General features: G+C 46.0%; 1 protein-coding gene across 6 annotated transcripts in view; it reads right to left on the bottom strand.

Annotated features, from left to right (window-relative positions):
- Nucleotides 1-528: 528 nt before the first annotated feature.
- Nucleotides 529-17,923, bottom strand: part of tp63 (tumor protein p63) — a 59,094-nt gene continuing 41,699 nt past the window's right edge. For 2 of the 6 annotated variants that reach the window (XM_040040407.1, XM_040040408.1), the window contains 11 exons: nt 15,710-15,967; nt 8,052-8,238; nt 7,848-7,963; nt 7,446-7,555; nt 7,228-7,364; nt 6,958-7,040; nt 6,751-6,875; nt 3,357-3,502; nt 2,949-3,096; nt 1,981-2,074; nt 1,586-1,882 (listed from right to left, as the gene is read on the bottom strand). In XM_040040407.1, the coding sequence (XP_039896341.1) occupies nt 1,586-1,882; nt 1,981-2,074; nt 2,949-3,096; nt 3,357-3,502; nt 6,751-6,875; nt 6,958-7,040; nt 7,228-7,364; nt 7,446-7,555; nt 7,848-7,963; nt 8,052-8,238; nt 15,710-15,967 (1,701 nt within the window). Of the gene's footprint in view, nt 1,883-1,980; nt 2,075-2,948; nt 3,097-3,356; nt 3,503-6,750; nt 6,876-6,957; nt 7,041-7,227; nt 7,365-7,445; nt 7,556-7,847; nt 7,964-8,051; nt 8,239-15,709; nt 15,968-17,923 lie in introns of all 6 variants that reach the window. The other 4 variants (XM_040040406.1, XM_040040409.1, XM_040040404.1 and 1 more) reach the window with 3 other exon arrangements.

Below are 17,923 nucleotides of genomic sequence, written 5' to 3'. Positions count from 1 at the left end.
GATCCCTCAGACCTCCACATGCAGATAACAAAGAGTCTATTTAATTTTTTTAAGAGCGTCTCAGTAACATGTAGATTCGTGGTAAACAGAAAGCTCGCCATCTCGCAGTTCCAAGGCTTTTTGTTTTGCTTCTGTTTTGACTTGGTTATTTCTCATTAATGGCATGGTGCAAAATGTCCTGAGTTCATCTTAGGTTGTATTTTTCTGGTAAGACAGGTAAGAGTCTCTTTCACTTCTTTGTGCAGATTCTTAGAAGCACTTGCTTTTTTTGCTTTTTGCAAACAACTTTAAAGCTTCTTTTTTCTTTACACAGAAACCTTTTAGTTGTCGACTTCAGAGGCTCAACCTCCTCGCTGGTTTCAGTCCTGCTTTTGTATTTGTCCTTTCTGCTCAAAGAATAAAAAGAACATGCAGCAGTGCTCCGACGCTTAAACAGCTTCGTGTGACTTCTTGAAATGACGTCAGCCACATAAGTTCGAGATATCTTTGAGTTTGTTCAACGCAGAAATAAACTGACACACAGGAGTGTTAACATGCAATACAGCAAGTATGGATATTTATTTCAGATTTATATCAAAATACCCTCGATATAATGAGACATATTTACAATACATTGTACAAAAATATGAAACTGCAGTCGGTTTCTGCTTCTAACAAATGCAGACTACTGGAGAGAAAGCTGGGCTAAATCCTGTGTCCACACAGACACACTGCATGTACTCCTGTGAACTGATTAATACATTGTTCTTAGTGATAAAGCTACCAAACAGTTTGGTTCATGAAGGAAATCATGCAGTTCCCTTAGAGCAAGTTAAAAAAACAGAACTATACAAATTTATATACATTTAACTCCAGTTTCCTCTACCAAAAGATCAAAAAAATACTTTTGCTCTGCAATAAACGAGAATAAAACGACATCAGTCATAACTGAAACACTGGGTGGAGTGTTAGGCCTATATGTGGCTACATCAAATGAAATACCATCATTTAAACACGCACGCACTCAAACACTTCACAAACAGACCTTTCAAGGCGATGCGTTGGTCTCACAACACATGAAAAAACATTTTTTTAAAAAGCAAAATACGGAAGCTACAGCAGAAAAACAAATCGCCCATCAGCTGACGTAATACTTCTGAGAAGAAATGTTTGAAATGACTCCTGCCACGAGCGAAAACCAGTGTACTCGACTAAAAAAGGGTTACAAACTAAAATACACTTTTGCTACGGCCCATAGCAGAAACACAGCCCTAATAAAAGCCCTCTTACGCGGTTCCATTCACGCTTTGACTCAGGAATGAATCGTGAACACTTGAAACCTCAAAGCAATCTGGGAAGTCCTCAGCATTTCTTAAGTGCTCTCAAGAAATTACAACATAACAATAAAATGTAAAAGAAACAAAAACAAAAAAATGCACCTTTTGCTCAACACCTTTAAAATAACTTGGCGGGACAAAATGAAAGTAAGTGCGTCTGTGTGTTTGTTCTCAGCAGGCTTTGCACTAAACAGCAGGTTTTCAAATGAAATGTTCATCAGCAGGCGTGAAATGACAAGTGGGGACGCAGCGGCGGCGGTGGCTGCGTCTTACTCTCCTTCCTCCTTGATGCGCTGCTGTTTGTTGCGGCGCGAATCCAGGTCGAAGGAGAAGTCGGACCACTCGTCGCGGGGCGGGAAGGAGATGGTCTGGCGCAGGGTGAAGCGCACGGCGTCGATGACGCGCTCGCCCCGCGCCTCGGAGGAGCCCACGCTGACGGTGGAGGCGCTGCCGGTGGTGCGCACTATGTGGGGAGGAGGGGAAAAATCCATAGCCTGTCGGTGCTCCATGATGCCCTTCCAGATGATGTGCTGGAACTCGGCAGGGATCTTCAGCCTGGACAGGTCCTAATGGTCATTACACAGGGGAGCGTTAGTATTCGCAGGGGGAGCCAATCTTCTCTCTAACCCATCAAATGACTCGTGTTGGATAGGGAAGGGCTCACCTCCATGTTATAGTTCTCAATCTGGTAGATGTTGGTTAGGCCCTGTGCTGTGAAGTAGTCCAAGCAGCCGGCGCAGCCCAACCGAATAAGGAAGCTGCAGGAGGAAGAGGAGGAGGAGCGTGTTAGAGTTTGACATTTTTAGAGGTTCTCACCAGAAATACGTACGGAATTACTCGGTATGTTTGGAATAAAGTTTAAAGGTCGTTCTGTTGATGCTCAGTGTAATTCTTTAAATAGTCCAGTGAGGTCACCTTTACAATCTGCACGGTTATGTTTAGTTTCTATTGTTTTCTATTCTGTTGCCGTAATTATGACTCGACTGTTCCCTTATTCTAATAAATCTACCGTTAAGTATTTGTAGGTAACTATAATTACACTGTCATTTCAAATAAATTCCATTTAACGAGAGGTGAAGCGTCACTGATCGTTCTCAGGTGTCGTGTTTGTTTCTGACAGTGGACTTTCCCGGTGCCCCCCTCTCACCACGCTGGCATTAAAACCAGAAAGTGGAAACGGACGTCACGTGCAGCTCGAGGTTTAAACCCGCCTCTGCGAGCTGCTTCGTTCCTCCCGCCTCCTTCCAAAGAAGTTTTTTTGTTGTTATTGGGGTTTAATTTACTCGAGCGTACAAATAGTCCGAAATTACAGCAAAACGCACAGAATTGTGTCCAATCAGTGATCGTGTTGTCTGATCAGTGCAGCCATAAATCTACAGTTTTGTAGCGATGGCGAGGGAGTGTGACTGGCTGAAAAGTGAGGAGGCTGTGCTTGGTGAAACCACTGTCAGAAAAAAAAATGAACTAAAAAATGAAAAAGTGTGAAAACAAAGCGGTCTGAGATGCGTTTGGTCACGTGATCAGCTCGCTGTGTGTTGTTGAGCCTCCGCACGCTTTGAAGACGAGCACAGAGTCTTCAGAAAGGACTAAAGGTGATGAGTGGATGTGTGGCGCTGTGGTTTGGTGAGGTACCTGGAGATGCTGCTGTCCATGGGGTATGGAGGAGGGGGGGTACAGTGGGAGGAGGGCACCAGGGGCAGCTGTGGCTGCAGGGCGTGTGTGGGGCTCAGTGAACTCATGTCGGCATTCATGGGGATGTGAGTGCCCATCATGGGAGTCACTGCAGAGACAAGAGGAGCTACTGTGAGCCTTTGGGGTGCGGGGGCGTGCAGAGGTCACTCTGTACTTGACTAATAATGCATCATAACAGGTCAGTGAGGAAGCTGCACTGGGGGAGGGGAAGTGAAGCGTTCAGGTCCCCTCCCGCCTGCCTCGACCCGCCATCTTTACAAAAAACTCGGAAACACGGGGACATTTAGCGGAGCGCGGGGCGTCTACGACCCGAGAGAGACGGGAGGAGAAAGAAGGTGGCGCACTTACTGTCAGTGAGGCCTCCAGACATGCTGGACGGGGTGAGCGTGTTACGCTGCTGGGGGTTGATGAGCTGGCTGACGGAGGGCAGCTTGTTGACCTTTCCGGGAGTGGGCGAGGTGGAGCCGAAGGAGGGCTGAGATGACATGGAGGTTCTGGGGTGGGAGAGAGGAGGAGGTGACGGTTACTGACAGCATTCAGCAGAAAACAACATGGAAACATTTTTATTCTAATGATACAGGAAAAAAACATCAGTGTCTTCCCTGCTACTGTCACCAGACCCCAGGAAGCCAAGGAGATGGAAATATTACAAATATTTTACGCACTCTACTGCAACTTAGTTTTTTTATTGTTTCACTACTTTCTCCCAGAATTTCTCCTTCGACCACACGGGATATAAAAGATGGACGTAGAATCTGTTCTAAAGCTCTCAAACCAGATGTAACAGGCGAAGGAGCTGATCAGAGTAAAAACCAGATGGAAACTGCACACTGATTCACTAGCTGGCTATTAGCACTCTAATAATGAGTGCTGAATATTCCTCTGACTCTAATAACGATCATAATTTTCAGTGTGAGCTGAAAGTAGTGCCTGAGATCATCACGTCATCAAAAAGCTGAGGGATTTTTCCCAGCAGACTTAATCTCCTGCAGAGGAGTCGCCTCCTGCTGGACAGGTTTAAGAAACTGCTACGCTGGCTTCACCGTTCTGATCCAGGAGCTACATCCATCTTTTACACCAGGGCTGGGGAACTCCAGGCCTCGAGGGCCGGTGTCCTGCAGGTTTTAGATCTCACTCTGGGTCAACACACCTGAATCAAATGATTAGTTAATTACCAGGCCTTTGGAGAACTTCAAGACATGTTGAGGTGGTAATTTAGGAATTTAAATCAGCTGCGTTGGATCAAAGACTCATCTAAAACCTGCAGGACACTGGCCCTCGAGGCCTTGAGTTCCCCACCTTCCCCTGCTTTACACAGTCTATAACACAGGTGTCAAACTTCAGTCCTCGAAGGCCAGTGTCCTGAAACTTTTGCACGTGTCCCTGTTGCAACACACCTGAATAAATGTAGTAGATCATTAGAGTCTTGCTAATGACCAGTGAGACTCCAGTGAGAGCACACAGCACAGGACTATTCGAGTCTCCAACAATAAAAAGGCTTTAGCCCCAATTTCATCTCTTAACAGGCACATTTTCCAACAGAACAACAGGGAAAATCAGCAGTGGGTGTTACAATCACTGCATTTATCAAACCCGAAAGTGAAACTCAATATTAACTGCAGCATTAACTTTCTATGTTTCGACAAAAATCAGCAAACGCAAACTTATAAACGGAGATAAATTCAAGCCGAAAAACCCCATTTATTATAATCTGACAGACAAAAGTGCAGCAGCCGAGTAAAATCATCTGTTTTAAACAGAACGGTTCACATCTTCCTCCGTTTAAGGAGATCTTTTATTGAGTAAAATGAAAAAACAAGCACACAAACTGTCCCGCAGTGACTTTAGAAAACATGACCAGCATCAGCAAAAAAAAAAAACCAACTCAAAATTAAAATCTAGAGATTTGAGTCCAGCTCTCGCAACAATGCAAAGACGCAACACACTTAGTAAGAAATAAGAAATCTAAAATGATTCCTGTCCACAAAGTACAGTCTTTGTGGATAAAAATAATGCATGCAATTCACATGTTCATTTACAGTTCAGTCTGTAGCGATTAGGAGGGGGATCACGCAGGCCCGCAGCCTACCGAAACCCTCACACCGTCTGTCGCGGCTGAATAAAAACAAGACGTGATCATCCAGCATTTACAGCAGCAGCAGAGAGAGAAACAGAAAGTTCACATCCTCGGTGTAGAGTCCCGGGACGCACAGGAGGAAGCAGGTCACAGAAATCAGAGTTGATGAAAAGGAGGCGGAGAGGAGGTCCGTTTAAGTCGAGGGAGGAGGAAGAAGAGGAGGAATGTGGATTTCAGGAGGAGCTGCACCGCCGCCTCTGCTCTAATGCAGGTTCCAGGAGCTGGCTACCGAGACGGGTTTTTATCAGGCTGCAGGAAGGAACCAGAAAGAAGAGAAAGAGAGAGAGAGAAGAGCAGAAATAAGGGCTCACTGACAGAGGAGGAGGAGGAGGAGGAAGGAGCGAGGGACCCCAGAGAGGTCCAGATGTTCAGAAAACTCTACAAATGTTCAAGTTTGAGATTCAGGAAACTCCTACTGTACTGCAGTAACATGTGTGTCCAGAAGATGGCAGTATGCACACACAGATCACAGCCTTTTTACAGAATGGTGTTATTTGACATTTAAAGGGAAAGAAGGAAAGGTCTGAAACACTGCTGTTGACAGAACCTTTTATTTCCAATGCTGAATACAGTAATAAACTCCAACTGGTCAAAGGTTTTACAAAGAAAACTGGGAAAAGCATGCAAAAATGGACAAACGGGAGAAGGATAAACACCAAATCCCAAGATTCTGGGGGTTGGCATCAAAATCTAATAGTGTCGAATTTGAAAAACTCTTGAAAAATTCTGCACTCTCTGTCTGAAATTAAACGTCTGCTTTTTAAGCTCTTGTTAGTGCTGAAGGGCGGACAGGCAGCAAAAACAGAAATAAAGTCAAAGAAAAACAGCGAGTGCAAGCACTACGTCACTGCGAGGCTGTCTGCCTTCTCTTAATGGGAAACTAGAACATAAGCAGTAATTATCATCACAGCGCTGTCAAACTATCACTTACTCCCATCTCCTCGTTTCCATAGCTTACAGTGAAAGAAGGGAGGCGGGACGAGGACGTGTGCGTTTGAGACACTTTTAATTACGCTGAAGCCGATAGATGAGGCCGAGGCACGGATTCTGTTTGCTGCTGTTGTGTAAAAACTTGGCAAAGCACCCAAAGGCGTTACCGGGAACCTTCTGGAAGCGTCTCCCTAACAAAGCGCAGCCAGGTACATTTGTCACGATTCATCAGCGTTGGCTCGTGTCCCATGAGAGAGAGCAAGAAGGAGGAAAGAAAATGACAAAAAAAAAAACCCCAACAAAAAACAGCTTTTGCTTGGACGCGAGGCCGAGCTGATTCGGAGTAAATTCTGTGAAACGCTGGCTAACACCTACTCCAGAGCGTTTATTATCAGCTCTTCTAGCTGCAACGCTTCAGCGGCGGCAGTAAATACAATCTAGAAATCTCATTTATCAGTGCAATCCACAATTCAAGCAACAAGTGAGCCATGTTCAGTCAGTTAGTCATCAGTGCCCTGCGTTCGAAAGACAAACAAACCTCCGCACAAGCAAAGAAGACGTTTACTGAGGCAGAGAGTGCAGCTGCATGCAAAGAAACAGTTGAATTCAACGGTGAAGCTTGCCCGTTCTGCACATCTGTGTTTCACTCCACCAAGAATCTGTTCTGGTACTCACTGTTTCTGCAGGAGGTTCTGCTGCTGCTGTCTGTATGACTCTATTGTGTGCTGCGGCAGGAACTGCATGAGTTCCAGCGACTCTTTGATTTTTACCAAAATCTCATAGATTTCGCGTCCTTTAATCTGAGGGGAACAGATAAGACGAGAGGTCAGCGAGCAGCTCAGACGCACCCCGAGCCGTGTGAGACAACGGAGCCACACTTACAGGCAAACAAAAAACTTCCTCATCTGTGGATCTTCTCTTCTTGATGGCGGACATCTGTATGCCGTGGGAAACCTGTCGGAAGGCTGAAAAAGAGAAGAGGAGAGCGTGAATACAGCGGCCGCCGTGCTAAAGAGAACAAGTCGACCTAAGACAGAGCAGGAGGGGGAAGAAGCGAGGGGAAAGGCGGGTTAGTGAGAGTCCTCGACGCCGGCTGCATGTCGAGGAAGACCAAAAGCACGTCAGCCCGTCACCAGCCCCAGCCCTACTTACGGCGTTTCGTACCCTCACTGCTCTTTGTGGCGTCCGTTACGTGCTGTTTGCGGATGCTGTCCTCGTCGGCCTTGCGGTCGCGGCCCGGGCAGGCGCAGATCCTGGCTTCGAAGCAACGGCGCCCTAAAACCTGACCGCTGGGAGACAAAGACATCCTCTGTCAGAAACAAAGCACGGCCAACGAGGGGGGCGACGTAGGTGGCGGCGGCGCGGCTTACTCTCTGGTTTCCAGGGTGACGATGATGAGAATCGGGCGTCTGTTCATTCCGCCCACGCAGCTCGAGTTGCACATGAAATTGTACAGAATGGTGGTGAATTCGGTCCCCACCTGAGGAGGAGAATGAGACTGCAGGTGAGTGACGGCGGCAGGCGCAAAAACAGAGGTCGTATTTGGACATATTTCAGGTTCGGGTCATTTAAATTGGTTTAATTATGCAAAATCCAAATGTTTAACCAGTATTTGAAAAATGTGCGTTTTTGAAGCTTTCATGGCGGCACTGAAAGCTTTGACGGAGAGGTTGGCGAAGTGTCGAGCAGCTGAACATGACAGCGAACTCGCTGTCTGTCGCCATCCGAGTCGTTTGTCGCTTGGATACCCTGTAGGTTGATGGACAGCTCACCTGGGGAGGCTCATAAGGAACCAGGACGCTCTGTCTCCCAGTGATGGTGTCCTCCACGTACTGGGCGTGGCTGTTTCCCTCCACGCGGATCAGGTGGCTCGGCGGCGCTATCTGACCTGGAAGCAACACGAGTCGTATGGTCAAACGCCAACAACAAACAAAGACGGCCGAAGTGAAACACGAGGCGGTGGGATTTCGACTGACCGTCGTTGAATTCGCGGCTGAGCTCGTGGTTCGGGCAGCGTTTCACCACCTCGGTCACGTGTTCAGCTTTTTTGTAAACAGGCATGGCTCTGATCACGGCACCCTGGGGAGGAGTGGTGAGGACTTTGATCTGAATGGGACATGTCTTGGCGATCTGGCAGTATAACTTCTTCAGTTCGGTCGAATACTGCAAAACAAAACGAGAGAAAACACAAAAGATTACAGAAAAGTTTTGATGGAGGGATTGGCTTAAATTTTAAAGCACAGATTGATCAGAGAAACACTCGAGACGTGATAGTAAATGGATAAAGTCAGGGGGGAAAGGCTTTTGGAAACCTTATTTTGGTGGAAACTCTCAGATTCCTGGTGACCAGTAAAATTTAATTAAACTAATTTAGCTTAAAAATAAGTGCACAGCGGTGTTTGAAGGACTTTGGTAACACCTGCTGCCTCAGCTGTGCACTTCTGGCTCCCCTGAAGCAAAAAGGGTTAAACTGAAGACTGTGATTATGACCCACTTAAATAAACACACACAGCACTCGGCCCTACAAGTGACTATTGGCCAACCTCAAAGATGTCTCACAGACAGCCTCTGGGACTTCCGAGGAGCACCATAAAATGGACCCCTCCAGGGGCAATTAAACAGGGCTTGGCTTTCATCTCTTTTAAAGCATCTGATGGCCACTCATCACACAGAGCAGCTTCTGAAGCGCCTGGCAGGCTGGAGCTGCATTAGGCTGAGTGCAGGTGGATGACAACGACTCCGAGTGAAGGAGCGGAGGGCTAATCGCGGCAGTCACAAAAGATTCATCAGCAACGAGCCAAAATGTGATGGTTGATCACACAAACTGGCTCAGGCTCAAGTGTGCAAGCCAGGAGTCTTGAATAATGGATGCACCTTGATCCTTGGCACTGTTAGAAGCGATAACCAGTAAAGGCATCAGAAAGACCGAGTTCTTACTAATAGGCACAACCCAACTGTGTACACAAGCCATTCAAATCACTGCTGTGCAAGCAGAGCTTTAAATCCTCTATGTGCACAGAGCTGAGGGTGGAGGGGCGGAGGGGAAATTTTCCTGTCAGTTTCATTTCTGAGTGATGAAAAGTGAACATTGTGAAAACTGCTCGGGGCTGTGTTCGGGAACAATGCAACATAAAATTGCACCTCTATTAAGTTTGCTTCCAATGAAAAGAAGCTCATCCCAGGAACCGTCTGTGCTCACTTTAAATATTACACAAGCTTGGCACGGACATTTTCTGCTCTTCTCCTCAGGCGCAACCTCTCCTTTCATCAGGACAAACCTAAAAGTGCACCTCCCCGTCTCTGCCTTATGCCTGCGTTTCGCCCACTGATGCAGTCTGCTATTAAACGCAACTTTTCACATGTGCTGCTTTCCTCAAGTGACCCTCTTATAGTGACCCAACGCCAACGCTGCAGCGCTGATGCTCACTGCTGGGAAATACGAATGCAAAGCAGAAGATTTTAACAATAAAACTGCGTTTTGATTCGTGCACAAGGACACGATAGATTGACTGATGAGGGCAGTTTCAGCTCTGGGACGTGTACATCAACACGGCAACTGAACTGACTCTTCCTTAAAATCAAAGCGGCTTTCTAGCAGCTTTAAAAAAAATGCCTCCAAGATGAATGGCTGTAGTTGCCCCCTCGCTCCTAACCTGATACTCCCCGTACGCCTCTGTCAGTCAGCTAAATGAGGTGGAGAAGCCAAGCAGAGAGATGGAGGAAGGGGGGCGAGGGTGTGGAAGAAGAGCAAAAGAGAAAGAGAGAGGTGGTGTGTAAAGGGTCTGCACAAATCTGAGCCTAAAGATCTAATCGCGAATGTTAGGCCAGAAACACAAAGTTTGTTTAGATGATATCCTACAGTTTCAAACACACACACACGCACACACGAGTGGCCCATCCCAGCCCTGAAGCTACAAACTTTAGAGTACACAGCTCTGTGCTGCTGCTGTGTTTGCTCAGCAGTGAGAGCAGGAGCTGCTGCTGCTGATTGCTGAAAGCAGCATGCGGTTAAAGCCAACACTGTTCAGGGTGGAGGACAGCCAGTTGACTGATGGGGATTCAGTGGCTCACACAGGGTGCGGCGCTCAGGTGTTAACATGTAATTATGAGCCTTTCATTGGTCACAATGTGAATTACACGGCCGAGGAACACAAGGCGCACAATGCAGAGCCGCTTAATCACAATCATTTGAAAGAAAACTTCTGCGAGTGTTTGCAGGAAACACACGTGATGCATTGTTCAGCTGGCACGGGGCAAAAGTAATAAATGACCTAAAGTGGCTGGACTTTTAAATTCCACGTGCACATCTGGAAAGCTCGGCTGGAAACCGTGCGGACACAGCACTGCAGCTTTCAAGCTACAACGAAAATGCGTCTCTGGGATAATCTGACTACACGCAACATGCAATTTGTTCTGATACTCGGACATAGAAAGTAATTGCACACATGCAGCTAATGCACACAAACACACAGCACAGGAACACAGAGACACACACTTCCTGTGTTGCGCAGGTTGGGGCAGGCCCACAGTTGTAGCGTTCCTTTCTACCTGACAGGCGCTGCGGGCGCATGCAGAAGTCAAGTCCTGACAAACATCAGGCCTTAAACAAGCAACGTTTGGCGCCTCTGGTCTTGTCTTCTTCATACCTGACATGTCATGTCATGCCTACAGCGTCTCCCAAACCTGTTTAATTCAACAATAATCCAAAGAGTTTTTTTCCTCCCTCGCTCTACTTTTCTCTGAAACTGAAGCAAAGCACCTGCTTCTTAAATCTAAAACAGGGGGAAAAGTTGAACATTTTAGCGGACAATCTGCTCGGCCGAAGCTATCAGCACCAATCTCGACCACCCAATCTTAGGGATGACACCTGTCTCCGGGCAAACCTGTCCACCGACAAGCAGCATCATGTAGCCGGTGTTGAAAGAGTCAAACATGTATCTGTCCCTCTTGGGATTTGCCAATCAAATGTCTTCAGCAGAACAACTGTAACTTCAACTTTAAAACTGAAAGCACAGCCAACAGGTGGGAAGAGGTTTAGGGAAAAAAAAGCAATCGAGGATTTTCTCCTTTTCTTTTCAGATGGAGAGCAGCCAAAGTTTGCTAAACATGCTTAAAATTATTTTCAAAAACTGTTTGATCTGCTTATCCTTGAAGGAAGCGTTTGAGCTGCCAGCACTTTTTTGTCGTTCCAACCTTCAATTATAACACAACAATGATTTCTGTGTTGAGAGCACTCCAACAAACTCAGTTTGGTGAGGTCTGATCCAAATTCCTCCTTTTCCCCCCTGATGACAGACTAATATCTGCCTTTTATATTTATACCACCGCAGCATGAGCCTGCTTTCTGTTGCTGTAAATCACTGCTGCAGGTACTCTGTCAGAAAGCGGAAAAAAAAGGAATCTTGTAACTTAAACTGTAAGAGAAAGGGCTTTTCCGAGAAGATTATGGAGAAATCCCATAGCCCATATCATAAAAACCTTTTCAACTCTGCCTTTTTAAAATTTTCCCCTCCACCTTTTCCCATCTGTAGCTTTCAGGGTTTGTCTCTCTGCGACGGGCGAGTCGTGACAAGCTTCTTGACACAAACAAGTCTCAGCCCCATCTCGTGAGGCGTGGGACGGGCCCGCAGATGTTCCATGGGCAAGTTGCGTCTTGCCGCCTTTCGCTAGAACACTCTTCTCTTTGAGCATTCCTCCTCCTCCTCCGGCGCAATGTGAGATGCAACCATCAAGCTTAACTCTCTCAAAAAAGACAGAGCCCACTCCAAGAGCACAGGGTTCAGGAAAGAGGCACACAGTATTTACACAAGTATTATCTACAGGCCCTCAATCCATTACTGTAATCCCCCTGGGCTCAACAGCGTCCCAGTGATAGCCCGAACCATGACATTCCTCTCCTTTGACTAAATATGGTGGCAGTTAATACACACCGCAAACACAACTAGTCTTTGCCCTGACAACAATGGCTGCCTCCTTTAGCGGCGCAAAGAAGATGAAACATCTCTAAACTTGTGTATTCATTTGACCCGGCGATTGTTTTTCTCTAACAGAGCGCTGGGGGAGGGAACGCCGTGCAGGCTGCAGGAGTGCCGGCAGGAAAACCGTGTGGGAGCAGTTTCTGGGAAACACTGACGTGTTGCACCTTTTGCTGTGTGCCTCATCCTAGACAGGAAGAGGTTAAGGTGTGGGTTAGGGATTAGGTGTGTCTCCATCAGAACAGTCATCAAACAGTACAGTACACAGTCCACTAAGTCCCCGTGGAAGATCCCACAGGCCTTCAAAAAGGGGGCATTAGCGGATCTATGCACAGAGCAAAGCTGCAGTGACATCTACGGTGGCTCTCTGCCATCAGTCCATCAGTCCAGCAGTTGAGCTTATTGGGCTGAGATTATGGGAGCTTTACGAAAGATCTCCTGAGATCAGGAGAGGGAGCCTCCTTTGAGATGGGAACCGATGCTGTAATCACTCTTCTTTAGAATCAGACTGGAAGCTGCAGCCAGCGAAAATGACTCTCTCTATGAGCCAATCTGGAAATCAACAAAACGATGTTCGGCGGGGAAACGCTGTAACGAATCCTCTCTGACAGGATCAACTGCATTTCAGAGTTGAGTGACATTTAACCTGGCTGCGAGGTACAAAAACAACAACAGAGCATGTGGAACCAGCCCGACCTCACAGAAAACATTACAAGCAATCAGTCACGTGCTGGTCATCATTTATTTGTGCATTATTGTTTTCAAGGCCAACTCCAGATGAGCGCTCTAGACTGGCTCTAAACTCTAAGCAGTGCAGTGCATCCACTTCCTGGCTCTTATTTATGTATGGTCAAAATCAAACTCCAATTAAAAACAGTCATTAGCCAAAAAAGCAGTCTGTGTGTTTGTTTTCATGGACATAGATCGTAACAACAGGAAGTACGTGTCATGTCTGCAGTAAATAAAGGAACCAAGGAAACCTCCCCGCCTCTGTTACCACAGGGAAATAAATTGACATTTAAGTCAGACGTGTATTTTAACTTCTCAAATGGGCTCAGTTACTTGTTCCCAGTGCAATAGCTTTATATCAGCTGCACATTTGCAATCTCCACCAACACTGGTGGCCAGTTGAGGAGGATAATGATGGTGGTGCTTCAGCTCTGAAACAGGAACAGCTTAGAGTTTAGCTGTCACCGAGGGAAGTGAACAAGCTTGTTGTCGATTATGTGGTGCTGCTGATGTAAATGTCCAACTGGCTCCACAGCCTCTGTGCACAGACTGGTTATCCACAGGTGTGCAAAGTTGTTATTCTTGCTAATGTAAAAGTCATCGTAAGGAGGTGCTTTGCACAAAAGGTGATGCTAATTACTTTTTAATGGCTCTGATTTTGTAATGCTACCCATCCTTCGCTAGGAGAACAAACTTTATTTCGATTGGTTAACTGTACGAGACGATGTTGCACAACAGCACTTGTTTGTGTTTACTGCTCTCATATTTTAGCGCTCGTGCCCGTTTCTTATCCTTGTGGAGACTTTGGGCAACTGCACTTTAAAAAATAGAATTTATACAAAAAAGAGTTTTTTTTATATTTTTAATGTTTTTTTAAACTCTGAACTACTAAATAAAGTTAAGTCTTTAATCAGTGCAATGATTGTAAGCAGCAATCCCTGACTTTTCCATGTTAAGCCAGACCAATCAAACCAGTCTTGCATCATGTTATGACTGTGGGACACATCGTTGGTTCCCTGCATGTGTCTACGACGGGACGACTGCGACTGGGGCGTGCCGCTCACAAACCACAGTGTGAGCCACCTCACGGTTGCACATCAGACAAACACTTTTGTTTTTGGACTGAAAATGAGAGGGATGACTGAGGCACTGTGGGAACTGGGCAAATGTGACGATCCCACACTCGGCGTGGCCAAGGAGTAAGGCGAGATCGCCCAGCACTCCCTGAGTTTGCCTGGAAGCTACAGCACGTTAAATTCGGCGCATCAATGCGCTCAGCAGGTTTTCCTCAAACTGCCCGCATTTTTGACTGTTAATCGGAAATTTTTAATAAATATGTTTCTGTATTAAGCGTTTTCTGCTCCGTTATGTAATAACTGACATGTCACAAAGTTACGTCACCCAGATTCTGTATGTGAACAGACGGGGTTTCCTTTGACGCCCACGCCGTCACTCGATGATGTGACAGCTGTCCCAAATTATGACGCAGGGACAAAAAGCCGCCGCCAATTTCGTCCGCTAGAGTGCATTAGTGCACCGACCTTGCGCCTCTGTTCCCGCGTCGCCGCAGATCGCACACATTAACAACCGAGCAGGCGGGGCACTGATGCAACAGCTGTCCCTCAGCCCTGTGATGCGTAATGACAGAGCGAGAGGAGCCGGTTGAGTCTGTTTAATGAGTCGACGATGGTGACATCTAGCTGCACGGGAAAGGAGCAACGATTGAACCTGTTTACCTCTGTCATCAACAAAGCATCAGTAAACTTTACCCGACTTCTGAGGAAAAGGGACATTTCACTTGAGTGAGGTCACTGTGAGATTAATAAAGGTTTAAGCTTCTTCATTTTCACTTTAACCTGCCACACATGCAGGGCTCTGGTTTCCTGTAGAAAGTTGTTTTTGGTGCTTCGTCAAGAAGTTTTAACACTAAATGACCTGCACTGTTAGCAGTTTGGTTAGCTAAAATTAACAATTCCCAGACATTTTTGTATCTAAAATGGTCCAAATATGAGAAAATAGCACATTTTCTGTCAAGTGAGACAACTCAAGCCTTACTTACTCAAGCTAACACATTTCCTATCAGTGTATGCACTCTTCCCCCTGTCAGTGAGAAGTTAACTTAAAAACCCTGAGGTTCAGTCCTGATGTAAAAATATCTCAGGTGACATTCTTCCCAGCCAGAAGTCAGATAAGAAGTTCATAGGTGAAAGTGTCTCTTTAACCTCCACCCCGATAAATCATCACCTCCTACAATGATGGGTTAGGCTGACAGGTAGCACATTTAAATTTATTACACAATAAAAAAAAATGACAAAAGCTTTCGTTCTTTTGTAGCTATAAAAGTCATATCTTTATCTTGAGTGCTGATTGTTATGATGTGTAATTAAAAACATAATTTATGGAACATAAGATAAAGAAAACATGAATGCAGCCTCTGTCCAGCAGGACAGGAACGATGGGAGATGGTGTAACAGAGTCTTTCTTCTTCTTCTCCCTATTTTCCATCTTTATACTTAAGTAAAATTCCAGCTTCCTGTATATCTTATTTAAATCAAAAAGTTCATGTGTTACTTAGTGTAAGCTCTTAATCTCCAGTACTCACCTGTTGATCAGCAGTGAAGCGCAAAGTTATTCTAGTTAATGCAAACTAAACCATAAACACATTTATCTGATCAATATTACAAAATTAACTTCAATTAAATATTCGGTAAATGTTCTTAGTTCGAGTCTTTTCTCACTCTGGTCAAATTTGTGAGTTCAGCACAATTATTATTAAGAAATAAATCATATTCACTCAAATCTGTCCCACCTGCAGAGGCCTATCAGTGGGGTCTGCACGACATTAATGCGAGACTGCTTGCAGAAAAGGAAGTGGAACCCCGCTAACTTTATGCAGGACTCCACAAACACTGAACGAACACGGGTCTTACCGTCCAGGTGGCAGACTTTGCTGTGCTGGACTGCTGGAAGGACACGTCAAAGGTGTGTGGGCCTGCGTAATCTGTGTTGGATGGGATGGCCGGTGAGGGGGAAAGGGCATCGAAGGTGGAGCTGGGCTGGGCGTAGGGCGACGGGGCGGTCACGTTGTTCTGCGCGTGGTCGTTGTTGTAGGGGCTGGTGGAGGTCGAGCCGCCGTTCTGAATGTTCTGATCCATACCATTCAGGAGCCCCAGGTTTGTGTACTGTGACTGAAGATGGAGAGGAGGGGGAGGGGGAAGAGCGACAAAGGTGTTCAGTCACAGATGCTTCAGACGAAATGTTTTGTGCAAATTTTGTAATAAAGAAATAAAAACAGTTAGCCTCATCCAAACATCAGTGATTAAGGTAGAAGATTAAGACAACACATGAAATAAACACGTTCTCCCTACAAAGCCATTTCTTTTCCCACATATATTCAGACAGGACGAGTGGAATTAAAATATGTCCCCTTTAGAGAGGATGGAGAGTACTCCTGGGTGGTAGCCAGCCCCTTCTTGCTTGCTCTGCTTGCCATTCACCTCATTCCTTTCCATTTATAAACAGCACATTCCTGGAAGAGGTGCCATCGCTCGTGCTCTTTAGACGGCCATCAATCTTTCCAGGGCCTCTCGTTTATTTCGAGCACGGCTGGCCACAGCTGTCCGACTCACACCCACCGCCCTGCCAGGTGTTAGTGTTGCTCCAGATGATCAACAAAACACTGGGTTGGTAGGTTAGATAACTATTAGTCAAGGGAGTGACTTATGAATCAACGATGCCGCTTTATTACACACAGATCCATAGACACACCTGAGAGAGGTCACTGGAGTCAACCTCGGCATACCTGTGCAGCAGCGCCACAGGGGAGCGGCTGTTTGGCAGAGGAAGGGGGGCTTAAGCCCCTCAGAAACAATGACACCGGAGCTTATAAGGAGGCTGCGTGAAACAATTATGCCGGGCATGCAGGTGTTAAGAGACAAGTGTTTTGTGAATGGAGCACACACGCACGCACAGAAAGAAAGAAAGTCCTTCCTGGGGGAGCCCCTGCAGCTTTTAGTGGGGACACACACGCTCTCACACAAATGACTGATTATACGCACGTATTACAGGTCTAAGAGTGGCTCTGTGGATCTAATCAGGGGGAAAATGGTTGGTAAGAAAAACAAAGTTCTTTTTTTCCCCCACCTACGCATATTTTAAAAATGAAAATAATCCCTGTTTCCCATGGGAACGAGCTCGGTGGATTTATTTCCTGTTTGTACACCATTTTCCTGTAAATGAAGCGCGAGCGATGGTGATATCAGAGTGATTCTTTTGAACTATGGTGCAATTCCACTGAGGCACTCAGCCATTGAGAGATGACACAGCCTCCCCCAGTACCTGATGCTGGCAGCTGCTATGGTGGATCTGACAGGCACCAATTATCAATGCCAAATGATTATTCTAAAGAAAAGGCTGATGGTGGCCTCAGACCAAACATAGATAAAAGCAGAAGCATAAAGCAGACAGGCTGACGTAGACTACTTAACATTAAATACAGGGCCTGAGATAATGCTTCTCGTGGTGTAAGTGAAAATCAGGATCAAAGATGAGGATTTGAGGATAAAGCTGTAATTGACCAGATAGCGAGGTTTCACCTGAACTCATCGCGTTTTAATGTTTAATTGGCTGGAAGCAGGATATCAGCTTTTAGAAAGGGCAGCGTGAGGGACTTTCAGGCCTTCTCTTCATTTCCTTTAATCAGATCTTATTCCACTATAATACAGCCAGCATTTAATAACCACTTTAGCAGCTCTTAAAAATTCCTTCTGTTTATAGCTGACGCTGTGTTCAGGCCTCTGGGATGCCACGGCTGTGCAAAGCAGAAGCGCAGTAAATCAGCAGCAGCCTTTAATAAAGTTTACAAAAAGCTGCGCTTTCTGTTCGAGGCCTGAGAGCTCGTTTCTTTGTCTGAGAGAAAATGCTGGGCTAACGCTTCAGACCAGCGGCAAAAGGACACTGTTGACCTTCATAGCGATTGCCTGAATTACTCACAACACATAGCAGGGATATTTTAAATACACGTGGCAGGGCTCATTTAGAAGTTGCTGCTGCGGCATTGGGTTCGGCGCGTGCATGCATTCAAATCAATGCATTCCTCGCTGGGTATGCGACCAAATGAATTCACTGAATAAATATGAAATGTT

This window comes from Simochromis diagramma, unplaced genomic scaffold (assembly GCF_900408965.1).
Source record: "Simochromis diagramma unplaced genomic scaffold, fSimDia1.1 OVJJ01000026.1, whole genome shotgun sequence".
NCBI lineage: Eukaryota > Metazoa > Chordata > Actinopteri > Cichliformes > Cichlidae > Simochromis > Simochromis diagramma.
The sequence above is the reverse complement of the archived record's forward strand: the minus strand, read 5'-3'. Positions and strand labels throughout refer to the sequence as shown.